The sequence below is a fragment of the Eretmochelys imbricata genome, chromosome 4 (assembly GCF_965152235.1).
Source record: "Eretmochelys imbricata isolate rEreImb1 chromosome 4, rEreImb1.hap1, whole genome shotgun sequence".
Taxonomy (NCBI): Eukaryota; Metazoa; Chordata; order Testudines; family Cheloniidae; genus Eretmochelys; species Eretmochelys imbricata.
Window position 1 is genome coordinate 5,585,070 of NC_135575.1, and position 18,972 is coordinate 5,604,041.

Sequence of the window (18,972 nt, forward strand, 5' to 3'; positions counted from 1 at the left end):
GGCACAGGACACTCACACAAACACATTCCAGAAGGGTGGTACCGGAACAGCACTTCAATACCAGCACATTCCCTAACGAGAACAGGAACACGCTGACCCATCTTAAAGATAAGGTCAGAATGACAGCATGATGGACAGAGATGTTTTGATCGAACCAACGTGTACAAGGTGATGGGTGGCACCTAACTACGTCAGCGGGGCAATATGTAACTTGTTTGCATTGAGGTATAAAATGGAGTCTTGGAGGAAGTGTCTTTGGTCAGCCAAGGGGATAGTGGAAAGTCCCGCCATTCATTGACCTGGTCCATAACCACGGGGCATACATGTGCTAATGTAACTAGACACTGATCTGGGGAGCTAGGACCATGCTTGATTGACAATAAACCCGACCAAGTGCCTTTGCACCGTGATGGATCTTGTGGTCATTGGGCAGTTTGCTCAAGGTCTGCTATGCCAGCTACCTGTGCAGAGCTTTGACAGCATACAGAGGAAACAAACACAGGCAAACATCTAACTACATTTATAACTATACGTTGTGGTAGCACTGAGGAGGCCCAGTCATGGACCAGGACCCCATTGTGCTAGGTACTGTACAAACATAGAACAAAAAGACTTAATCTAAGTGTAAGACAAGAGACAACAGATGGACACAGACAGACGGGGGAGTGCAAGGAAACAAAGAGACAATACAGGTCAGCATCATGGACAGTGGGCTTAGCACACCAGCGACCTGAACTTTGTCAGGTTTTTTTGTATGCTTCATGGAAAAGGAGGGCGGTGCAGGATGCCAGTGAGGTGGCTTGGTGGGTATTTAGGGGAGCTCCTCCCAAGAGGGAGGTACAGCATGGGAGGAAGCACAAAGAAGCTTGTTTGACAATTTAGCAAGTGGAGTTTTGCAAGATCAGCCAGGGGACTTTCGGGGACATGAGTATTGTACTTGTCTTCTTTTGCTGGCCACATTGTATCTGGGAAATAGAGAGAATGGGATCTGTCATTTCAGCCAAATGTTGTTCTTGGCATTCACAGCTGGCATGAAGTAGGCAAACACCTGCATCCAAAAATATAAACTGGATATACAACATGTTCCCTCCCAGACAGCCCTACTGCTACACAACAGAAGTCACTAAAGAGAGGGAGGCATTGCTTTCCTAGAATACATCTATTTTTCAGCTACGACAGGAAATACTGTGACAAAGAAATATATTGACCATCAACAATCCACCTATTGCACAAAGCATCCAGATTTTTGTGGCTAATGGGATTCATGGTTGTTATTGTTTTTTTTATTTTAGCCAGCTGATTGAAATGAAATGATATGAAATGAAATCACTGAACTACACCCAAATAGAATTCACAGAAGCTATGTGAGCAAAATGCAGAAGTAGGTTTCTCCCTGTGTTGTAATAGTGCGAGATGTGGCAATGGCCTGCAATATCCTTGGAAGACCTTACTGAATTAAGTTTAAGTATCTTTGCGGTCCATTATATTAAATGCAAAGGTTATTATCGTGGGGCAGGATAGTATGTAACCTCTCTGGGGGCGGGGCAGCTGTGATGTGAGGCGTGAATGATCAAAGGACTATACTGAACAATGTGCCAGATGAGAATGGGCAATTGTGAAGGGGATTTCCTGGGAAATGCCTCGGGGGAGGTGAATGTAAATTCCCTGTCTCCAGTTACGCAAAAACCAAGCTTTTTGAAGCTCCACGCTGAGGAGCGGGCTTTTGTTTCACCTGTTACATGAGGCCAAGATCAAAGGCCCAAGCTGTATACAGGAAAGAGTGATGACTCCCCTTTTACAGTTACAGTGTGAGACCTATCAGTTAGCCAGTTTTAATCAATTTAATGTGTGCCATGTTAATTTTGTATCATATTTTTTTTTAACCAAAATGTCATGCAGTACCAAGTCAAAACCCTTACAGAAGTTTACGTGTATTCTGTCACCCCTATTATCTTTATCAACCAACCAAAGCAATAAAAAAAAGACATCATGCAAATGGGCTACCATTTAAGTCACCACTAAAATACAAGAAAAAAGACGCTTTAAAAATGGCATCAGTTAGTATGGCTAAGCAGCCACGGCAGGTCTGGCAAACTTTCTTAACCTAGTAATTAAAAAGCATATCAAGCAACTTCTGCCCCATCTCCTGAACTGGTGGAACCATCCAGCTGTTTCTGTAGTGCAAACAGGCCATCGTGTCTATTCCGGGGCTAACCTCGGGCTGCAGCATCCAAAGTTAATCTGCTGCTGAAAGCCGATACAGGGAGGAGCAATGGTTCCCCTTTCCCAGTTTGGCTGAACATCACCATCACCTTTCTGTCTAGCTTGAAGCCTGGATGCACTGATTTCGGACAGGCAAGTTCTTGAACCCGCTGGGAAGCCTCACAGGTGAGCGCAGCTGTTGACACGGGCCACTCCGGAGAACTACGAGGCCTAGAGAAAAACACAAACATGCAATATGGACACAGCTTCAGGGCGTTCCCAGAATACGTTTGTTTATTTGAATTAAACTAGACACATTGTTGCAGAATTATTGTAGTTGTTTGTCTACAAGGATTGTGGTGGTAATGCTGTAACAACCAGCCCTAAAACTGGTTTTCATTTAATGCCTGGTGTAAATAAAACCAAACCCATAGAGACAATGTAACTTAAGGAGTGCATGAAAATATCTGGAGTAGGTGTGTGCTTGAGGGACCCATCACCCTGCTAAGCAGTGAGCTGGGTGTGGAGTCCCCACTCCACATGGACATGGGTCCAGTGTGAAAGGTCTAGTCCTACCCCACCAGCCCTGATTGAATTGGGGGGCGGAGAGGGGAGCTGGCCCCAGAGCTCTGCTGGCTAAGGGATGGCTGACTTGACTCCCTGAAGCCAACCTACTCCCCACTGGAGGAGGGGAATGCCACTCCAGAGCAGGAGCTCTGCCTGCAGCCCTGGCAGGCTCTGGGCTGATCGGTGGGCACAGGGGTGGGGCTGGAGAAGACTGTGGGGTTAGGTGGGGAGCACATGTTGCTGCGGGAGGGAGCAGGACCATGTACAGCCTGGCCCTGCAGGCTGGGGGTCAGCCCAGGGAGCAGGTTGGGGGCATGGGCACAGCAAGGCTGAAGGCACAACCTGGATCCAGCGAGGAGCCCAGTGACACGGAGATGGACACCAGGCAATGCAGCAGAGACCAGGATTCACCCTCCCAGCTCACACCCAACCAAGACCCTGGCCTGTGCTGCCAGGGGCAGGAGGTGCCTGTCCTGGGACTGGAGCTGCAGGTCAGATGGACTCTTATTTGGGCTAGTGAATGCTGATCTGTATGTCTGGGCTCTGGGGACTCAGTACACCATGCTCTGGCTGGAAGCAGCATGAGAGACTCACCACAGGCCCACAAATGGTCTCTTGTGGTATTTCAGGGTTTGTCCTGCCCACATAAAGCCACTGACGTAATAGCTGAGTGCAGCCTTTATTTCCGGCTGCCTCCCCGAGGGCTGTTGAGGGACCCAGGGGTTGGGAGATTAGCAGGGTTCTCTCAGGCATGAGGCTTGGGATCTGGGGTCCACATGATGAACCGGGGGTGCTCCACCCTGAGACTGAATTGCCTCACATTACAGAACTGGGAAGCAAAGTGATTTGTTGCTCTCTTTGTTACCTACGTTGCTAAACCCTCCACCACCGCGTGCCTCGCCATGATGCAAAACCATCAGCTCTACACCAAAATGTGGTATAAGCCACTTTGTACATGAATATTTAGCTGCTCTGGTGCAGAACTCCAGTGGTCAAATGAACGAAGGGAACTAGGGTGACTGTGCAAATGAGATCAAAAGAAAGAGCCGGGGAATTACAATGAGCTGCTGTGTGGACGAGGGGAAACCCTGCCATCTCTTTCCTCTCCCCGTCACAAAGCAAGGGGGACACACTCCATGTTTCAGGTCAAAGGCTGGGAACAATTTTTAACAAAATGGGGGAAGGGGTGCATTTTCACTCAGTGAAGAAGCAAAAGGCGGCAGCTGAAAATAAGGAATATAGGCATTCGAAATAGACCTGAAGTGGTGCCCAAATCCCATTGACTTTCACCTAACGACTCCAGCTCCCAGCTTAAAGTTGCATGCAGTGTACGACCTGGTGCTGCAAAGTTGGTGATGGACAGTTGCTAGTAAACTGCCTTCTACTTTTGATTGTCTGTTTCCCTAGCACACTCTGCCTCTGCTTCTCTTGGGAGACCCCATAAATAAGGCCTTCCTTTTTTTACACTGAAAATAACTTGCAGCCTGGTTAGCCCATCTCTCTGTGCTGAAAAACAGATAAGCCATTCAGGACTGCACTTTGCAGGGGAAAGCTCTTAAGAATTCTATACCTGTCCCCCAGCTGCTACCCTAACTGGACCCAGAGCAGAGAATTCTTATGATCAGGTTCACCATTTCTGATGGTTTCTGTCTACCCAGAGCTTGATAGTGGGGCCATCACAGCAGAATCTGTCTCTCCCCAAGAGTTATAACCAAGCCCAGGGCTTAATTTGTTTCCCTACTTCCCCAGAGGAAGTCAGGCAGTTTCCTTTCTTCTTTCCTTTTCGTCTTTTTTCCTCCCCCTACCCACCCCTGCCCCCCCTCCACTAGCTCTTCTCCCCTTCCTCTCTTCATCTCATTTTCCTCCTCTTCCTCTTTGCTTGAAGTTATATCAAACAGGTGAGTTATACCTCTTCCTCTTTGAGGAAGTTATACCAAACAGGTGAGTTTCACATGTCCTTCTGAAGGCAGCCAGATTAGTGGTCACTCATCTCCTCAGCCCTGCTCACACCATGTCTCCCACTCTCACCAACATCACCCTCAAGCCTGACAGCTGCACAGATGTGGAGGAATGCAGCTGCTAAGGGAGGTTATGGTCACACAGGGTTTGTCTAGACAAGGAAAAGAAGTGGACATTAGGCCAGGGGAAGAGCTGTTTGGAAAAAAGGAGGTTGTCTCCCCATGGAAAGAACATTCATTTTCATCTAATTTTCCACAGAATAATTAGATTTTTTTTGTCCAAAACTGAAAAAATTCTATATGGAAATGTGGCCACGGCACCCCATGGGAGGTGTAGTTCAGATGCCTCCTGCTCCCTTTCTCCTCCACAAGTTGGGCTCCTTGGTTGCACCAAACCTCCCTTTTTGGAGGCGGGAGGCAGTGTACCATGGAGTCCTTGGCCATGGTACACCTTGGGAGATGCAGTTCTACCAGGGCGCCTGGTAGATAAAGAAGAATGGAGACACGAGGGAACAGAACTACAATGCCCATGAGACACCACTGCAACATTTCCAAATTGAAACACTTCCACTTCCGCCATTCTGGTTTTTGGCAAAACAATACATTTTTTCAGTGGAAAGCTTTTTGCAAAAAACTTCATTTTGTCAAAAACCCATTTTTATGTAAAAAAACCCAACAGTTTGGATTGACTATTTTCAGCCTGCCCTAGTCAGGGGCAGCTAATATTTGTTAGCTAAGCCTGACCTATCCTCACCTCTTTTCCTAATCTAACCAAGCCCAGAGAGAAAGGCACCCTCTTAGACCCTATGGTCAGTACTATGGAGGGTCTGTTCCATCAGGACTATGCTTTGAATATGACCCAGTGTTCTATTCTTTTCATCAGATGAATACGTGTTTATGGTAAATGTATCCTTGTCTCACATTTATAACCCTTGCCTATTCCAAGTACACCACCTATTTTGCCCTTGGAGTCATCATAACATAATGATGTGCTCTCTAGGACGGTTCGCAATCATTTTCAAAGTGTGGAGTTTGTTGGCCACACAAATACAGAAACTTTCAGCCCTCCCATTCACATCTATGCAGGCAATGTGAGGAAAGCACTGCGTGTAACTTATATGCTTAGCTTCTTTCAACCCAATTTGGCAGCTGGAAGGAGGCAAGTCCACACGATGACAGCAGCCAGCTAGCTGCAGATCATCAGCAAGGGCCACACAGAGCACAGCACCTCTGCTCTCCCCCTTTTTTGGTTCTGTTCGTTTTGCTCCTACTCCAACCAGACAAACTGCTTTTGAATGCTCATTATGCTGAAAACCCACTTGAAACATGTGTAGCACAATAAGAGCTGTGTCATCTTTTACCTTTGTTTTAAGTACACTGTTTGGTATTTTTTAGGTTCTGCCAACTTCAATATTCGAGGTGACGGTAAAGCTAAATCCATCAACGGTGGGCGCTGCCAGATCTCTGACATCCGGCCACAGCTGTACAGGAAGAGATGCCTTTGGGAATGTCATGGAAGAAGTAATGAAGAGAGTCAGGCAGGACCATAACCTCATTAAAACAGTGACAACAAGCATGCATGGCCAAACCAGGATAACTTAAATCCATACGCAGACATTCCACATGCAAAAATCCACATTTCTGTACTCAAACTAGGTACAATGCATAAACAAATGGGTACTTGCACATGGGATTACCTGATTTGGCCATGCAAATACCTGCTTGCTTGCATGCACAAAGGTGTGTGGGGGGGGGGGGTGAAAATGTAGTCCTTTCTATGGGCAGTTTTAAGAAACTACTTCATAATACAAATCCCACAATATCTCTGAAGCATGTAAATTAGAATCAGTCTAAGTATAACATTTAATAACATATTGAACTGTTATAGCTCCTTTCATGTCAGGGTCTCAGAAGCACGGAATTAATTTAGCCTCATAACAATCCCCTTGGCAGGTGGAGTCAGGATGATTATCCTCACTGTATGGATGGGGAAAATGAAACACAGCGAGGTTTGTTCGAGGCCAGTGGTGGAGATGGGACTACAATGCGGTAGTACAGATTCCCAATTGTTTCTCTGTAATTCTCACCCCACCTACTATACCCACTTTACTTAACACTGGCATTTTGTTTTTTATTTGTAAATCAGTGTTTTATATTAACTCTGAGTAGGAAAGAGACAAGAAACTAGTGGCAATGGCAAGAGAGAAACAAATACAGTTGTATTGTCATGACATCCCCAATCCTTATTCTGGCTACTGAGCATTATATTCAACAGCACAAGAAATGCAGAGACACTTTCTCATGGGTGTTATGGCTCCTCAGGGGCTAGAAATCTACTCTACACCCTGACAGAGCTTTGACCTAGTCTCCTCACCAAAACCACCCCCTCCAGTACTTATTTCAAAAATGAATTGAGACTTATAAGCACTTAGAGAAACCTTCCGCTAAAAAAATCCAGTTATCCCCCTGGGATCTACAAAGCATCGGGGACAGTGAATCTTTAGGAAGGGACTGGTGAATTAATTCAATGATTAGCACCTGATAAGCAAAAAATATTGTTTATTCTTCTGTGACTTTATTGAAACTGCTACCAGAGAACTGCAAATTTGGGCATTGTCCCCCTGGAACAACTTTGAACTACATATCCGTATGGCCAGTTTGTCCCCTGGCTTTGCCTTATTCCATCAAATCCATAAGTTATGAAAAACAATGATCATCTGGAGAAGGGAATTTCCATTGGTTTTTTATGACAAATACAATTGGCAGATGTTAATGAAACTGAAGATTCATTACCTCAATATAACCAATAGTGGTAATAATCATTCACCTACACCTCAAGATGGGCATTTTAAGTATGTACATGGCTTTGTGATCAATCCTCTTTTGAAAGAGGAACTAAATAACACTGCTCAGTAATAACACTTGTTAGGGCCTGTTTTCTTCTTGCAAGCTGTTGGCAGTGGGTTGGTTAATTTGTTGCCTTACAGCCACATTCCTTGGACAATAGTGTGCTCTCGTCTATGCCCTCATTTGGTGTACTGGCTCCTCTTTGATATCATCACACGCGGTCTGGTATGTTAACAAAACTCCATGCTACAAATTCAACCCTATTAATTCATATATCTTTCCATTCTCTTCATCAGCATGTGACACAGGGATGTTTGTTGAACACAGGGGAATTTACACAATGTAGACGATTTGCTGAAGGATGCATGCGCCATTATCTAGCATTATCCTTCTTCTCATGGAACAACAGGGCCATGAAGGAGAGAGGGCTATGGTCTAGGAAAGCACACAGGGCCTTGTTTCCAAGGGTCTCAGCCATGGGGCATCAGACAGCATGTGCAAGACAGGACAGTTGTGGCTTGCTGAAGGCTATTGGGTACAGGGGCCTGCAGACCAGGGGAAATGGAGAGGTCAAAGACAGCGCCAACCCTGTGCAACTTAGCAAGTCACTATAGAGAACCCTGGGCTCTTACAGTGGTGGGGAGAAGGAAGGGGGAGTGGACAGCAGGTCCAGAGCTTCTGCCCAGGCAGTCCTCCCACCTGGCCCTGCAGACCAGCTAACGAATGATGCAGCAGGACTCTGCTCCTTCTACCCTCAAGCCGCTGGATCGTTATGCCTTTGAAGTGGCAGTGCGTGTGGGACAGGTAGTTGAGTAAATGGGTGAACAGTGAAGGGGTGATAGGTTGGGCGGGGGACAGTGCCACATAAATCCAGGTCTAATGCTGCATAGGATACAGGGCCTTGCATTGGGGGCAGGGTGTAACAATCCACACCCACGCACATTACACAGACACAACCACCACCAGTCAAATGTCACACAACACCCGGCGTTCCGTTCTAAAGCCACGCGCCATGTGGAAACCAAGATCAAATTGGCACTAGACTGAACCTGGTGTCACTGGAATTCTAAGATGACAAATTGTTGCTCCAGCAACAACAGCTTCCCTTTACGTGAGTCATACCCTTCTCACAGCCCATCAGCGGCTCCACCCTTCTACCTAATCCCTGTATTGCCTGCCAGGTTTTGGAGGGAGCCTGAATTAAAACTGAAATACAATTTAACCCTCCCAATTTCCCTTTGGAAATCAACCTGCTCACAGTTTTTGGAACAAACATATATTTAGGAGGAGACTATATTATGAAGAACCAAGATTTTCTATTATGAAAAATCGGGATTTTTCAGAAGTGACCAGTGATTTGCTGACTTGTGTTTGGGTGCTCAACCTGAGAAAACCTTAAAAGGGGGGCTTGATTTTCAGAAAGTGCTGAGCACCTGCCCTCTGAAAAAATGAGACTCCTTAAAGTGTCTCAAATTGGCCACCTGAAAATGGAGGCACTCAGAATCATTAGTCCTATGTTGAAAATCTCAGCAACATTTAGTGACCAGAACAACCACAAAGATGAAATAGATGGGAGCCATTGAAAAAACATTCTATGTAGAGACATTTGTAATAAATGCTTTACACTTCTGCAGCCCCTTTTCATCCAGAAAATTGCAGAACTCAGCCAAACATAGAGAGACCTTAAGACGGCAAAACTGAACAACTGCTTTACTCAGTAGCAGCTCTGCTGAGCTGATCTCAGAGGGAAGCTGTTCATGGTGGATTGGACTACAGTCATAATGTGAAAGTGCAGAAACTTCTGCTTTCTTCTCCTGTTCTAGATTCACCTCTGTACAGTTGTCATGTCTTTATTTGTATTGATTATTATCAGTAAACCCTGAGCTGTTGCATTCATTAGTGAATGTTTTCCAACAGAAGGAAGAGCGCTCCTGAATACAACCAACCTGCGCTGAAGGTTACCATCGAAAATTTTCTTGGGTTTGGCCAGAGACATAATTCTTGGCGTTGGCTGAGCCATCAAAGCACTCAGGGAGAGGGGCCAAATTGTCTGCTGGTTTCCCCATTCTAACCTACTGTTAAAACAGGGAATAAAAGGGAAACAAAATTCACGGTTAGATGATCACTAAACTAAGCTTTGCACTGAGCCTCTGATGCTCTTCCAAATTTGCAAAACAACTGAGGAGCAACGTGCATGTTTATTGGTTTCAACCATTGTCGCTGCACAATGTGAGCAGCCCTCTCAATGACATTCCTGAGGAACAGCATGACCTGCTCCATCCCACCATCCCCAGCCATGTCCACTTTCAGGAGAGGCCATCTTCCATCTGCCAGACCTTAAACACACTGGTAAGGGTGGTTGATAAGTCTCCCTTTGCTCTCCTCCCAACTGTCCAAAATGTGCAGGGGAACAAGAACTGGCCAGGCATGACAAGAACTGGAAAAATGCACAGCCACCCAAATGGCAGGTGAAACTTGAGGACTACAGTAATCCTGACCACAACCGGAGCTAAATTAACGTGTAGGCACTACATATTCAGGGCCCTGGATTGTCTTAGCCTGACCACAGCTGCTGTGGGTGAACTTTGGCCTGGTCTACAGTACGTGGTTATTTCGGAATTAGCAGAGTTAATTCGAAATAAAACTGATTCCGTCCACACGACCAAACCAGTTTTTTTGATTTAAAGGGCTCTTTAATCCGATTTCTGTACTCCACTTCAGCAAGTGGAGTAGCGCTAAAATCGAGATCACAGTTCTGGGTTACAGGTACCGTGGACACAATTCAACATTATTGGCCTCCGGGAGCTATCCCAGAATGCTCCCTTGTGACCACTCTGGACAACACTCTCAACTCCGACGCACTAACCAGGTAGGCAGTAAAAGCCCCAGGAACTTTTGAATTTCATTTCCTGTTTGGTCACCATCAGCACAGTCCACTATCACAGGCGACCATGCAGAGTCCACCATCACAAGAGACCATGCAGTCCCAGATTCGCAGACTAGCTCCAGCATGGTCCGAATGGGAGGTACTGGATGTCATCACATTTTGGGGAGACAAATCTGTTATGGCAGAACTGTATTCCAAAAAAAAAAAAAAAAAATGCAAATACTTACGCTGAAGTCTCCAGGGCCATGACAGAAAGAGGCTACTCCAGGGACACAGAGCAGTGTCGTTCAAAAATCAAGGAGCTCAGGCAAATGTACCAAAAAGCCAGAGAGGCGAACGGGCACTCTGGGTCACAGTCCCATACATGCTGCTTCTATCGTGAGCTGCATGCAATTATGGGGGGTGACGCCACCACTACCCAACCACTGTCCGTGGACGTCTGCAAGGGGGGAGTTGCATGGAGCGAGGAGGATGAGTTATTGGAGAATGAAGAGGAGGAGGACAGTACACAGGGGGCAAGTGGGGAATCTGTTTTCCCCCCTAGCCAGGAACCAGTCTTAACACTGGACCCAGTAGCCTCCCCCCACTCCCAAGGCGGGCTCCTGGAATATGACCCTGGAGAAGGCACTTCTGGTGAGTGAGAGCCTGATCAGAGCCACGCAGTGGGGGGAAACCCAGCCGTGCTGGGCTGTTCGCATTTAGTTTAAAGGGCTCATCGCTGCTCAGAGCCTCATCGGAGCCATGCGGTGGGGGTGTGTGGGCAGCTGGGGGGTGTTGTGTGAAGCAATCATCCCAGAGAGCCCGCAGGCCCTCCTTTGATATGGCAAACGCACCAGGCATTGCTTGCTATGGGAAAGGGGGCCTGGCAGTTTGAAAGCATTGAAACGAATGCGGAAGAAACAGAACCCTGTGTGCCCCTAGGGCTTACCATGTCTGCCTTCAAGCTGAATTCTGTTGCCCAGCCACATGTGATGGCTTACTCACACCAAAGTGTCAGGCACTTCAGCATAAGAGGCAAAATGCGACCTTGTACAAAAAGAACATGTGCTGTGTACTATGAATTGCTTGTTTCACTGAGAAAGAGTGTCCCCTTTGTTCTCTAAAATGTATCTTTTAAAATACTACCCTCTCTTTTTCTCCTCCCGCAGGTGAAAATGTTTCGACGCAGCCCCTATCTACTCCGTCCCAGAGGCTGGTCTAGATTAGAAGGTAGAAAAAACGAACTCGGGACGACATGTTCGCCGAACTCATGCAGTCCTCCCGCACGGACAGGGCCCAGCTGAATGTGTGGAGGCAAACAATTGCAGAGTCCCATAAAGCATTAAATGAACACGAAGAGAGGAGGGACGCGCGTGATGAGAGCAGGCAGGATGCTATGGTCAAGCCCACGGGGGAGCAAACTGACATGCTCCACTGTATGGTGGATCTAATGCGGGAAAGACAGTAGACCACAGACTGCCACTGCAGCCCCTGTATAACTGCCCTCCCTCCTCCCCAAGTTCCATAGCCTCCTCACCCAGATGCCCAAGAACACGGGGCGGCGGGGGAGGGGGGGGCGGAGGGAGGCTGCGGGGACCCACACACTCAACCCCAGAGGATTGCACAACCAGGAGAAAGCTGGCATATCCAAAATTTTGATTTGCTTTCCGGACTTGTCCTTCCCTCCTCCTCCACCCCCCTCCCACAGTACCCCCCTCCCCAGTCTATCTTCTGATTTCTCTCAATGTGTTGTGCAACAAATAATAAAGAACGGTTTTTAAACAATTGTGACTTTATTTCCTTTCATATATATAGGGGACAGGTAACTTGAAGAGAAACAAACACAACTGTCATGCCGTACCCTGGGAAGTCATGAAACTGGCTTTCAAAGCTTCTCTGATGCGCAGCGTGCCCTGCTGTGCTCTTCTAATCGCCCTGTTGTCTGGTTGTGCGAAATTGGCCACCAGGCGAGTTGCCTCAACCTCCGAACCCACCATAAACGTCTCCCCCTTACTCTCACAGAGATTATGGAGCACACAACAAGCAGCAATTACAATTGGAATATTGGTTGTGCTGAGGTCTAACCGAGTCAGTAAACTGAGCCAGCACACTTTCAAATGTCCAAAAGCACATTCTACCACCATTCTGCACTTGCTCAGCCTATAGTTGAACTGTTCCTTACTACTGTCCAGGGTGCCTGTGTACAGCTTCATGAGCCATGGCATTAAGGGATAGGTTGGGTCCCTGAGGATAACTATAGGCATTGCAACATCCCCAACAGTGATTTTCTAGTCTGGGAAGTAAGTCCCTTCCTGCAGCTGTTCAAAAAGACCAGAGTTCCTGAAGATGCGAGCATCATGCACCTTTCCCGGCCATCCCACGTTGATGTTGGTGAAACGTCCCTTGTGATCCACCAGTGCTTGCAGCACCATTGAAAAGTACCCCTTGCGGTTTACATACTGGCCGCCCCAGTGTTGCGGGGTCAAGACAGGGATATGAATTCTGTCTATTGCCCTGCTGCAGTGCATTAAAGCCATCCACTATGACGTGCACATTTCCCAAAGTCACTACCCTTGATAGCAGCTGGTCAATGATTGTGTTAGCTACTTGCATCACAGCAGCCCCCACAGTAGATTTCATAGAATCATAGAATACCAAGGTTGGAAGGGACCTTAGGAGGTCATCTAGTCCAACCCTCTGCTCAAAGCAGGACCAATCCCCAATTTTTGCCCCAGATCCCTAAATGACCCCCTCAAGGATTGAGCTTGCAACCCTGGGTTTAGCAGGCCAATGCTCAAACCACTGAGGTATCCGTCCCCCGCTCCATTTGCCCACTCCAAATTGATTCCCAACTGACGGGTAGCTGTCGGGTGTTGCAAGCTTCCACAGGGAGATGGCCACTCGCTTCTCAACTGTGAGGGCTGCTCTCATTTTGGTGTCTTTGCGCTTCAGGGCAGGGGACAGCAAGTCACAAAGTTCCATGAAAGTGGCCCTACGCATATGAAACTTTCGCAGCCACTGGGAATTATCCCATACTTGCAACACTACGCGGTCCCACCAGTCTGTGCTTGTTTCCCGGGCCCAGAATCGGTGTTCCACCGCATGAACCTGGCCCAACACCACCATAATCTCCCAATCACCACATGCTGTGCTTCTAGGAACGTCTGTGTCCCGGTCCTCATCACTATCGTAATCGCGCTGCCGTCGCTTCCTCGCCTGGTTTTGCAGGTACTGCACATACTGCTGGATAATGCGCAAGGTATTTACAATGGCCAAAACTGCAGCGGCAATCTGAGCGGGCTCCATGCTTGCCGTACTATGGTGCCTGCATGGGTAATCCTGGAAAAAGGGCGCGAAACGTAGGAGAGCAGAATGGCAGCGGAAGAGGTGCTGTTCAGTTCACGATAGCGGAAAAAATGCGGGAAATGGTTGTCTTCTGTAGCTTTCATGGAGACGGGAGCCCAGGACAGACAACATGGAGAAGCTTGGTAGCGCGGCAAGAGCGGGAGAGCAGAGTTGGTGGTGGAAGCTGTGCTGCTCAGTTCACGATGGCTGAGCAGAGTTGGCAGCGGAAGTGGTCGATGAGGAAGAGAGAGTGTAGATACTTATAGAGTTTACATAGAAAGACGAGAGGAAATGCGAGGTGGATTCATAGTACCAGAAGAGAAGTGGTGCACCATACTGCACCATCTGCCGAAAGCAGTATGGCGTCTGCACGCCAAAAAGGCACAAAACGATTGTCTGATGTAGCTTTCATGGAGGGAGGAGCAACTGATGACACGCACCCAGAAACACCTGCGAGAATGTTTTTGACCCATCATGCACTGGGAGCTTAACCCAGAATTCCATTGGGCAGCAGGGACTGCGGGAACTGTGGGATAGCTACCCACGGTGCACCGCTCCAACATTCGATGCTAGCCTCAGTACTGTGGACGCACTCTGCCAAATTCACGTGTTTTAGTGGGGACACACAAGACCGAATGTATAAAGTCACTTCAGAAAATTCAAATAGAATAATTTCGAAATAATTTTGTACTGTAGACATACCCTTAGACTCGCTAGCACTGTAAACAAAAAGTCATATTCTTTTGTCTTTCCCAGATGTCAGATGGAGACAGCTTACCAGTGTAGAAGAAACCCAAAGCCCATACAGCGTAAGCTTTGTACTTTTTCCACTAACCTACTATAGTTCTCCCAAGCTGCTTTAGGCTTCTTTGGTCTTGCTAGTTCTCTGATCCTAGTAAATGCAAATCAAGGTTACATAAGCAATTAAACTCAGAGGCTGTTAAAACAAGCATAGAGCAGGCGTTACAGTATTCTGAACCTTAAATAATTCTTGAGTCACTCAAAGATTTTCATCATGAAGCCAACATGACAAAAGAACATTCATTCATTTTTTTAAGTAATGGGCCTGGCTAATCATTGTCTCTATAACTTTACCTATCTTTTCAGTACATATATTGACGTAAGAATTCTTTCCCTCTCAGTCCAGTTTCTCCTTTGCTCAGTTCTCTGGTGAACTCATAATCCAGTTTTTTTCTGTTACAGTAGTCTGCTGTCTGGGCCAGAATTGCGCAGAAAAATTCAGGATTAAGACTTCAATGCAGAATCAGTGTGAGATGGGCCGATGTGGAAGCACTTTTTATTGTTTTAATACTGTGATATTAATACACAAGGACTAGGAGCTCAGAGATTCTCCCAGCCAACACAAAAATAAACAGAACAAGCACCACACAAATGTGCATGCATTATTATCATCATGATTATTAAATAACACCATTCACACAGTGCTTTACAAGTATAGATTAAGTCACATTCCCTGCACTAAGCTGCTTACACTTTAAGATCAATTTATTATATTACTGGTAATATTAATGTTGTTTGCTTGTTTCCGCTAGTACCTACAATGTGCAAGGCACTGCAGAAACACACAAAATACATGGTCCTTATCCCAAAAAGCTTCACTGTAAAGAAGGTAAGATGGTTACATTGAATTATCAAGAATTCCCAACAAAGTATTGTCTGTCTCTGTTTATACAGTGTCTGAAGCATGGGTAGGCACACTTGACTGGTGTTTGCGGTTGCAAGATTAAATATTCAGACTGCATATCCAATCAGGGGAAGAGATACAAGCAATTGATTTAGCAGTTCAATAGTATTTGCAAGGTCTTTGAATTAGAATCAGACTAAGTCCTCTGTCAACAACCTCTTTGCTTGTTGGAAGTTAGTGGCAAAAGAGTCTAATTAAATAGATGAAGTGCCATCAAATTCTTCCTCCTTCTCCATGAGTCCCATATTTCATATGTTGACATCCTTGGTGTCTATTCAACACTTTCTCCAGGCAGGAAGGGGGCTGGTGGCTTCCCTTTACTTTGTGACACTTCCCTTAGCAATTGAACAGAAATAGGTGTATAAATTATGCACTATGGGCCTGATCCAACACCCACTAAAGTCAATGGTGTCACTGGGCGTTGGATCAGGCCCTCCATTAGCCTGGCAATGGGAACACAGCCTGGTGAGGGGGTGGGGCTGGAGCAGTGTCTGAGAGATGTTGGTTAAGAATGCATGTACTATGTGATTATGCTATTGGGTTCTCTTAAGGGCATGTGGCCTGTCAGGGTTCCTTCCCCACTCTGAACTTTGGGGTACAGATGTGGGGACCCGCATGCAAGACCTCCTAAGCTTATTTTTACCAGCTTAGGCTAAAAACTTCCCCAAGGCACAAATTCCACCTTGTTCTTGAACAGTATGCTGCCACCACCAAGTGATTTAGACAAAGAATCAGGGAAAGGACCACTTGGAGTTCCTGTTCCCCCAAAATATCCCCCCCAAACCCTTACGCCCCCTTTCCTGGGGAGGCTTGAGAATGATAACCTAACCAAATGGTTACAAAGTGAACACAGACCCAAATCCCTGGATCTTTGGATACTGAAAAAAAATCAATCAGTTCTTAAAAGAAGAATTTTATTTAAAATAAAAAAGAAAAGGTAAAAATCCCCTCTGTAAAATCAGGTTGGAAGGTAACTTTGCAGGGTAACAAAAGATGCACAAAACACAGAGGAACCCCCTCTAGCCTTAGTTTCAAAGTTACAACAAAACAGGGATAAACCTCCCCCCAGCAAAGGGAAAATTCACAAGTTGAGAAAACAAAGATAAACTAATATGCCTTGCCTGGCTGTAATTACAATTTCTGTAATATGAGAGACTGGTTCAGTAGGGTTTGGAGGACATGGATTGATGTCCAGTCCCTCTTAGTCCCAAGAGCGAATGAACACAGAAACAAAGAACCCAAAGAAAAGCCTCACCCCATCCCCTCCCCCCGATTTAAAAGTATCTTTTGTCCTCATTGGTTCCTTTGGTCAGGTGCCAGCTAGGTTATTTGAGCTTCTTAACCCCTTACAGGTAAGGAGGAATTTTAGGCTACCTCTATGGTTATGACACAGCCTGATTTGAAACTGCTGAGAACTTCTTGCAAGATGCTGAGCACAGTAAATTCTCCCTGAAGTCAGTGGGAATGGGGGAGCTCAGCCTCTTGCAGGAAGCTGGAAAGATGCCTGCAATAGCAGATTATCTTTTAGGCAGTCTATTGTTGTTTACTTGATGCAAGAGGCAAGATAATGGACTGTGCTAATTATACTTAAGCTCTACCATCCTCACATCATAGAATCATAGAATATCAGGGTTGGAAGGGACCCCTGAAGGTCATCTAGTCCAACCCCCTGCTCGAAGCAGGACCAATTCCCAGTTAAATCATCCCAGCCAGGGCTTTGTCAAGCCTGACCTTAAAAACCTCTGAGGAAGGAGATTCTACCACCTCCCTAGGTAACGCATTCCAGTGTTTCACCACCCTCTTAGTGAAAAAGTTTTTCCTAATATCCAATCTAAACCTCCCCCACTGCAACTTGAGACCATTACTCCTCGTTCTGTCATCTGCTACCATTGAGAACAGTCTAGAGCCATCCTCTTTGGAACCCCCTTTCAGGTAGTTGAAAGCAGCTATCAAATCCCCCCTCATTCTTCTCTTCTGCAGGCTAAACAATCCCAGCTCCCTCAGCCTCTCCTCATAAGTCATGTGTTCTAGACCCCTAATCATTTTTGTTGCCCTTCGCTGGACTCTCTCCAATTTATCCACATCCTTCTTGTAGTGTGGGGCCCAAAACTGGACACAGTACTCCAGATGAGGCCTCACCAATGTCCAATAGAGGGGAACGATCACGTCCCTCCATCTGCTCGCTATGCCCCTACTTATACATCCCAAAATGCCATTGGCCTTCTTGGCAACAAGGGCACACTGCTGACTCATATCCAGCTTCTCGTCCACTGTCACCCCTAGGTCCTTTTCCGCAGAACTGCTGCCTAGCCATTCGGTCCCTAGTCTGTAGCGGTGCATTGGATTCTTCCCTCCTAAGTGCAGGACCCTGCACTTATCCTTATTGAACCTCATCAGATTTCTTTTGGCCCAATCCTCCAATTTGTCTAGGTCCTTCTGTATCCTATCCCTGCCCTCCAGCGTATCTACCACTCCTCCCAGTTTAGTATCATCCGCAAATTTGCTGAGAGTGCAATCCACACCATCCTCCAGATCATTTATGAAGATATTGAACAAAACCGGCCCCAGGACCGACCCTTGGGGCACTGCACTTGATACCAGCTGCCAACTAGACATGGAGCCATTGATCACTACCCGTTGAGCCCGACAATCTAGCCAGCTTTCTACCCACCTTATAGTGCATTCATCCAGCCCATACTTCCTTAACTTGCTGACAAGAATACTGTGGGAGACCGTGTCAAAAGCTTTGCTAAAGTCAAGAAACAATACATCCACTGCTTTCCCTTCATCCACAGAACCAGTAATCTCATCATAAAAGGCTCATCATGTACAAACTGCTTTCAGAAAGATCAGCACAACTCCCATGAGCTTCAGAGGGATTTGCTCATGAAACTCTGGTCCTGTGCCTTCAGCTCATGGCAGAACATGTCCAGGTATGGCCTTGTCTTTTAAGGATCCGAGCATCAGTTTCATTTTTTAACTCCCAGTCAAGTTGTTCTACAATGGTCTTTCCCTGAGAAGAAGCAAGGGGCCAATTAAAATTTTATATAGAACTATTTTTAGTTCCAGCCTTGTCACGGCATAAATTTAACAGTAGATAAACTCGTTTACTGAAAATGAGATTATTACTGGGCATCCTCTCAGCAGAAGAGGCTCATTAGTATCTCTCTAATCTTTACTCATCCACAATATAGTACGTTGGCCTAGATCCATTTTCTAACTATATCCAGTGGATTATAAGGAAAGTCTGACTGTAATACTTTATGTTTTCCTAAGAATCAAATCACCTCACAAAGTATGTTCTGTGCAAAGATTCCTCTCAAGAAGCATGAAAAACACCAAGATGACCTTCTGCTTGTATGCTGTTTGTTAAAAATGACAGAATGGCTGTAATTTACATCTCACCTTCAGTTTGAAATGTAGACACTTTAAAGAAATAAGTTAAAAGTATTTTCATGTCCCACTCCTGCCCCTGAATTCCA

At 46.2% G+C, this 18,972-nt stretch overlaps 1 protein-coding gene across 1 annotated transcript in view; it reads right to left on the reverse strand.

Moving 5' to 3' along the window:
- Positions 1-2,097: 2,097 nt before the first annotated feature.
- Positions 2,098-18,972, reverse strand: part of ARL9 (ARF like GTPase 9) — a 78,932-nt gene continuing 62,057 nt past the window's right edge. Inside the window, exon 4 of the mRNA XM_077814823.1 lies at positions 2,098-2,433. Coding sequence (XP_077670949.1) covers positions 2,211-2,433 — 223 coding nt within the window. The 3' untranslated portion in view covers positions 2,098-2,210. The remainder of the gene's footprint in view (positions 2,434-18,972) is intronic.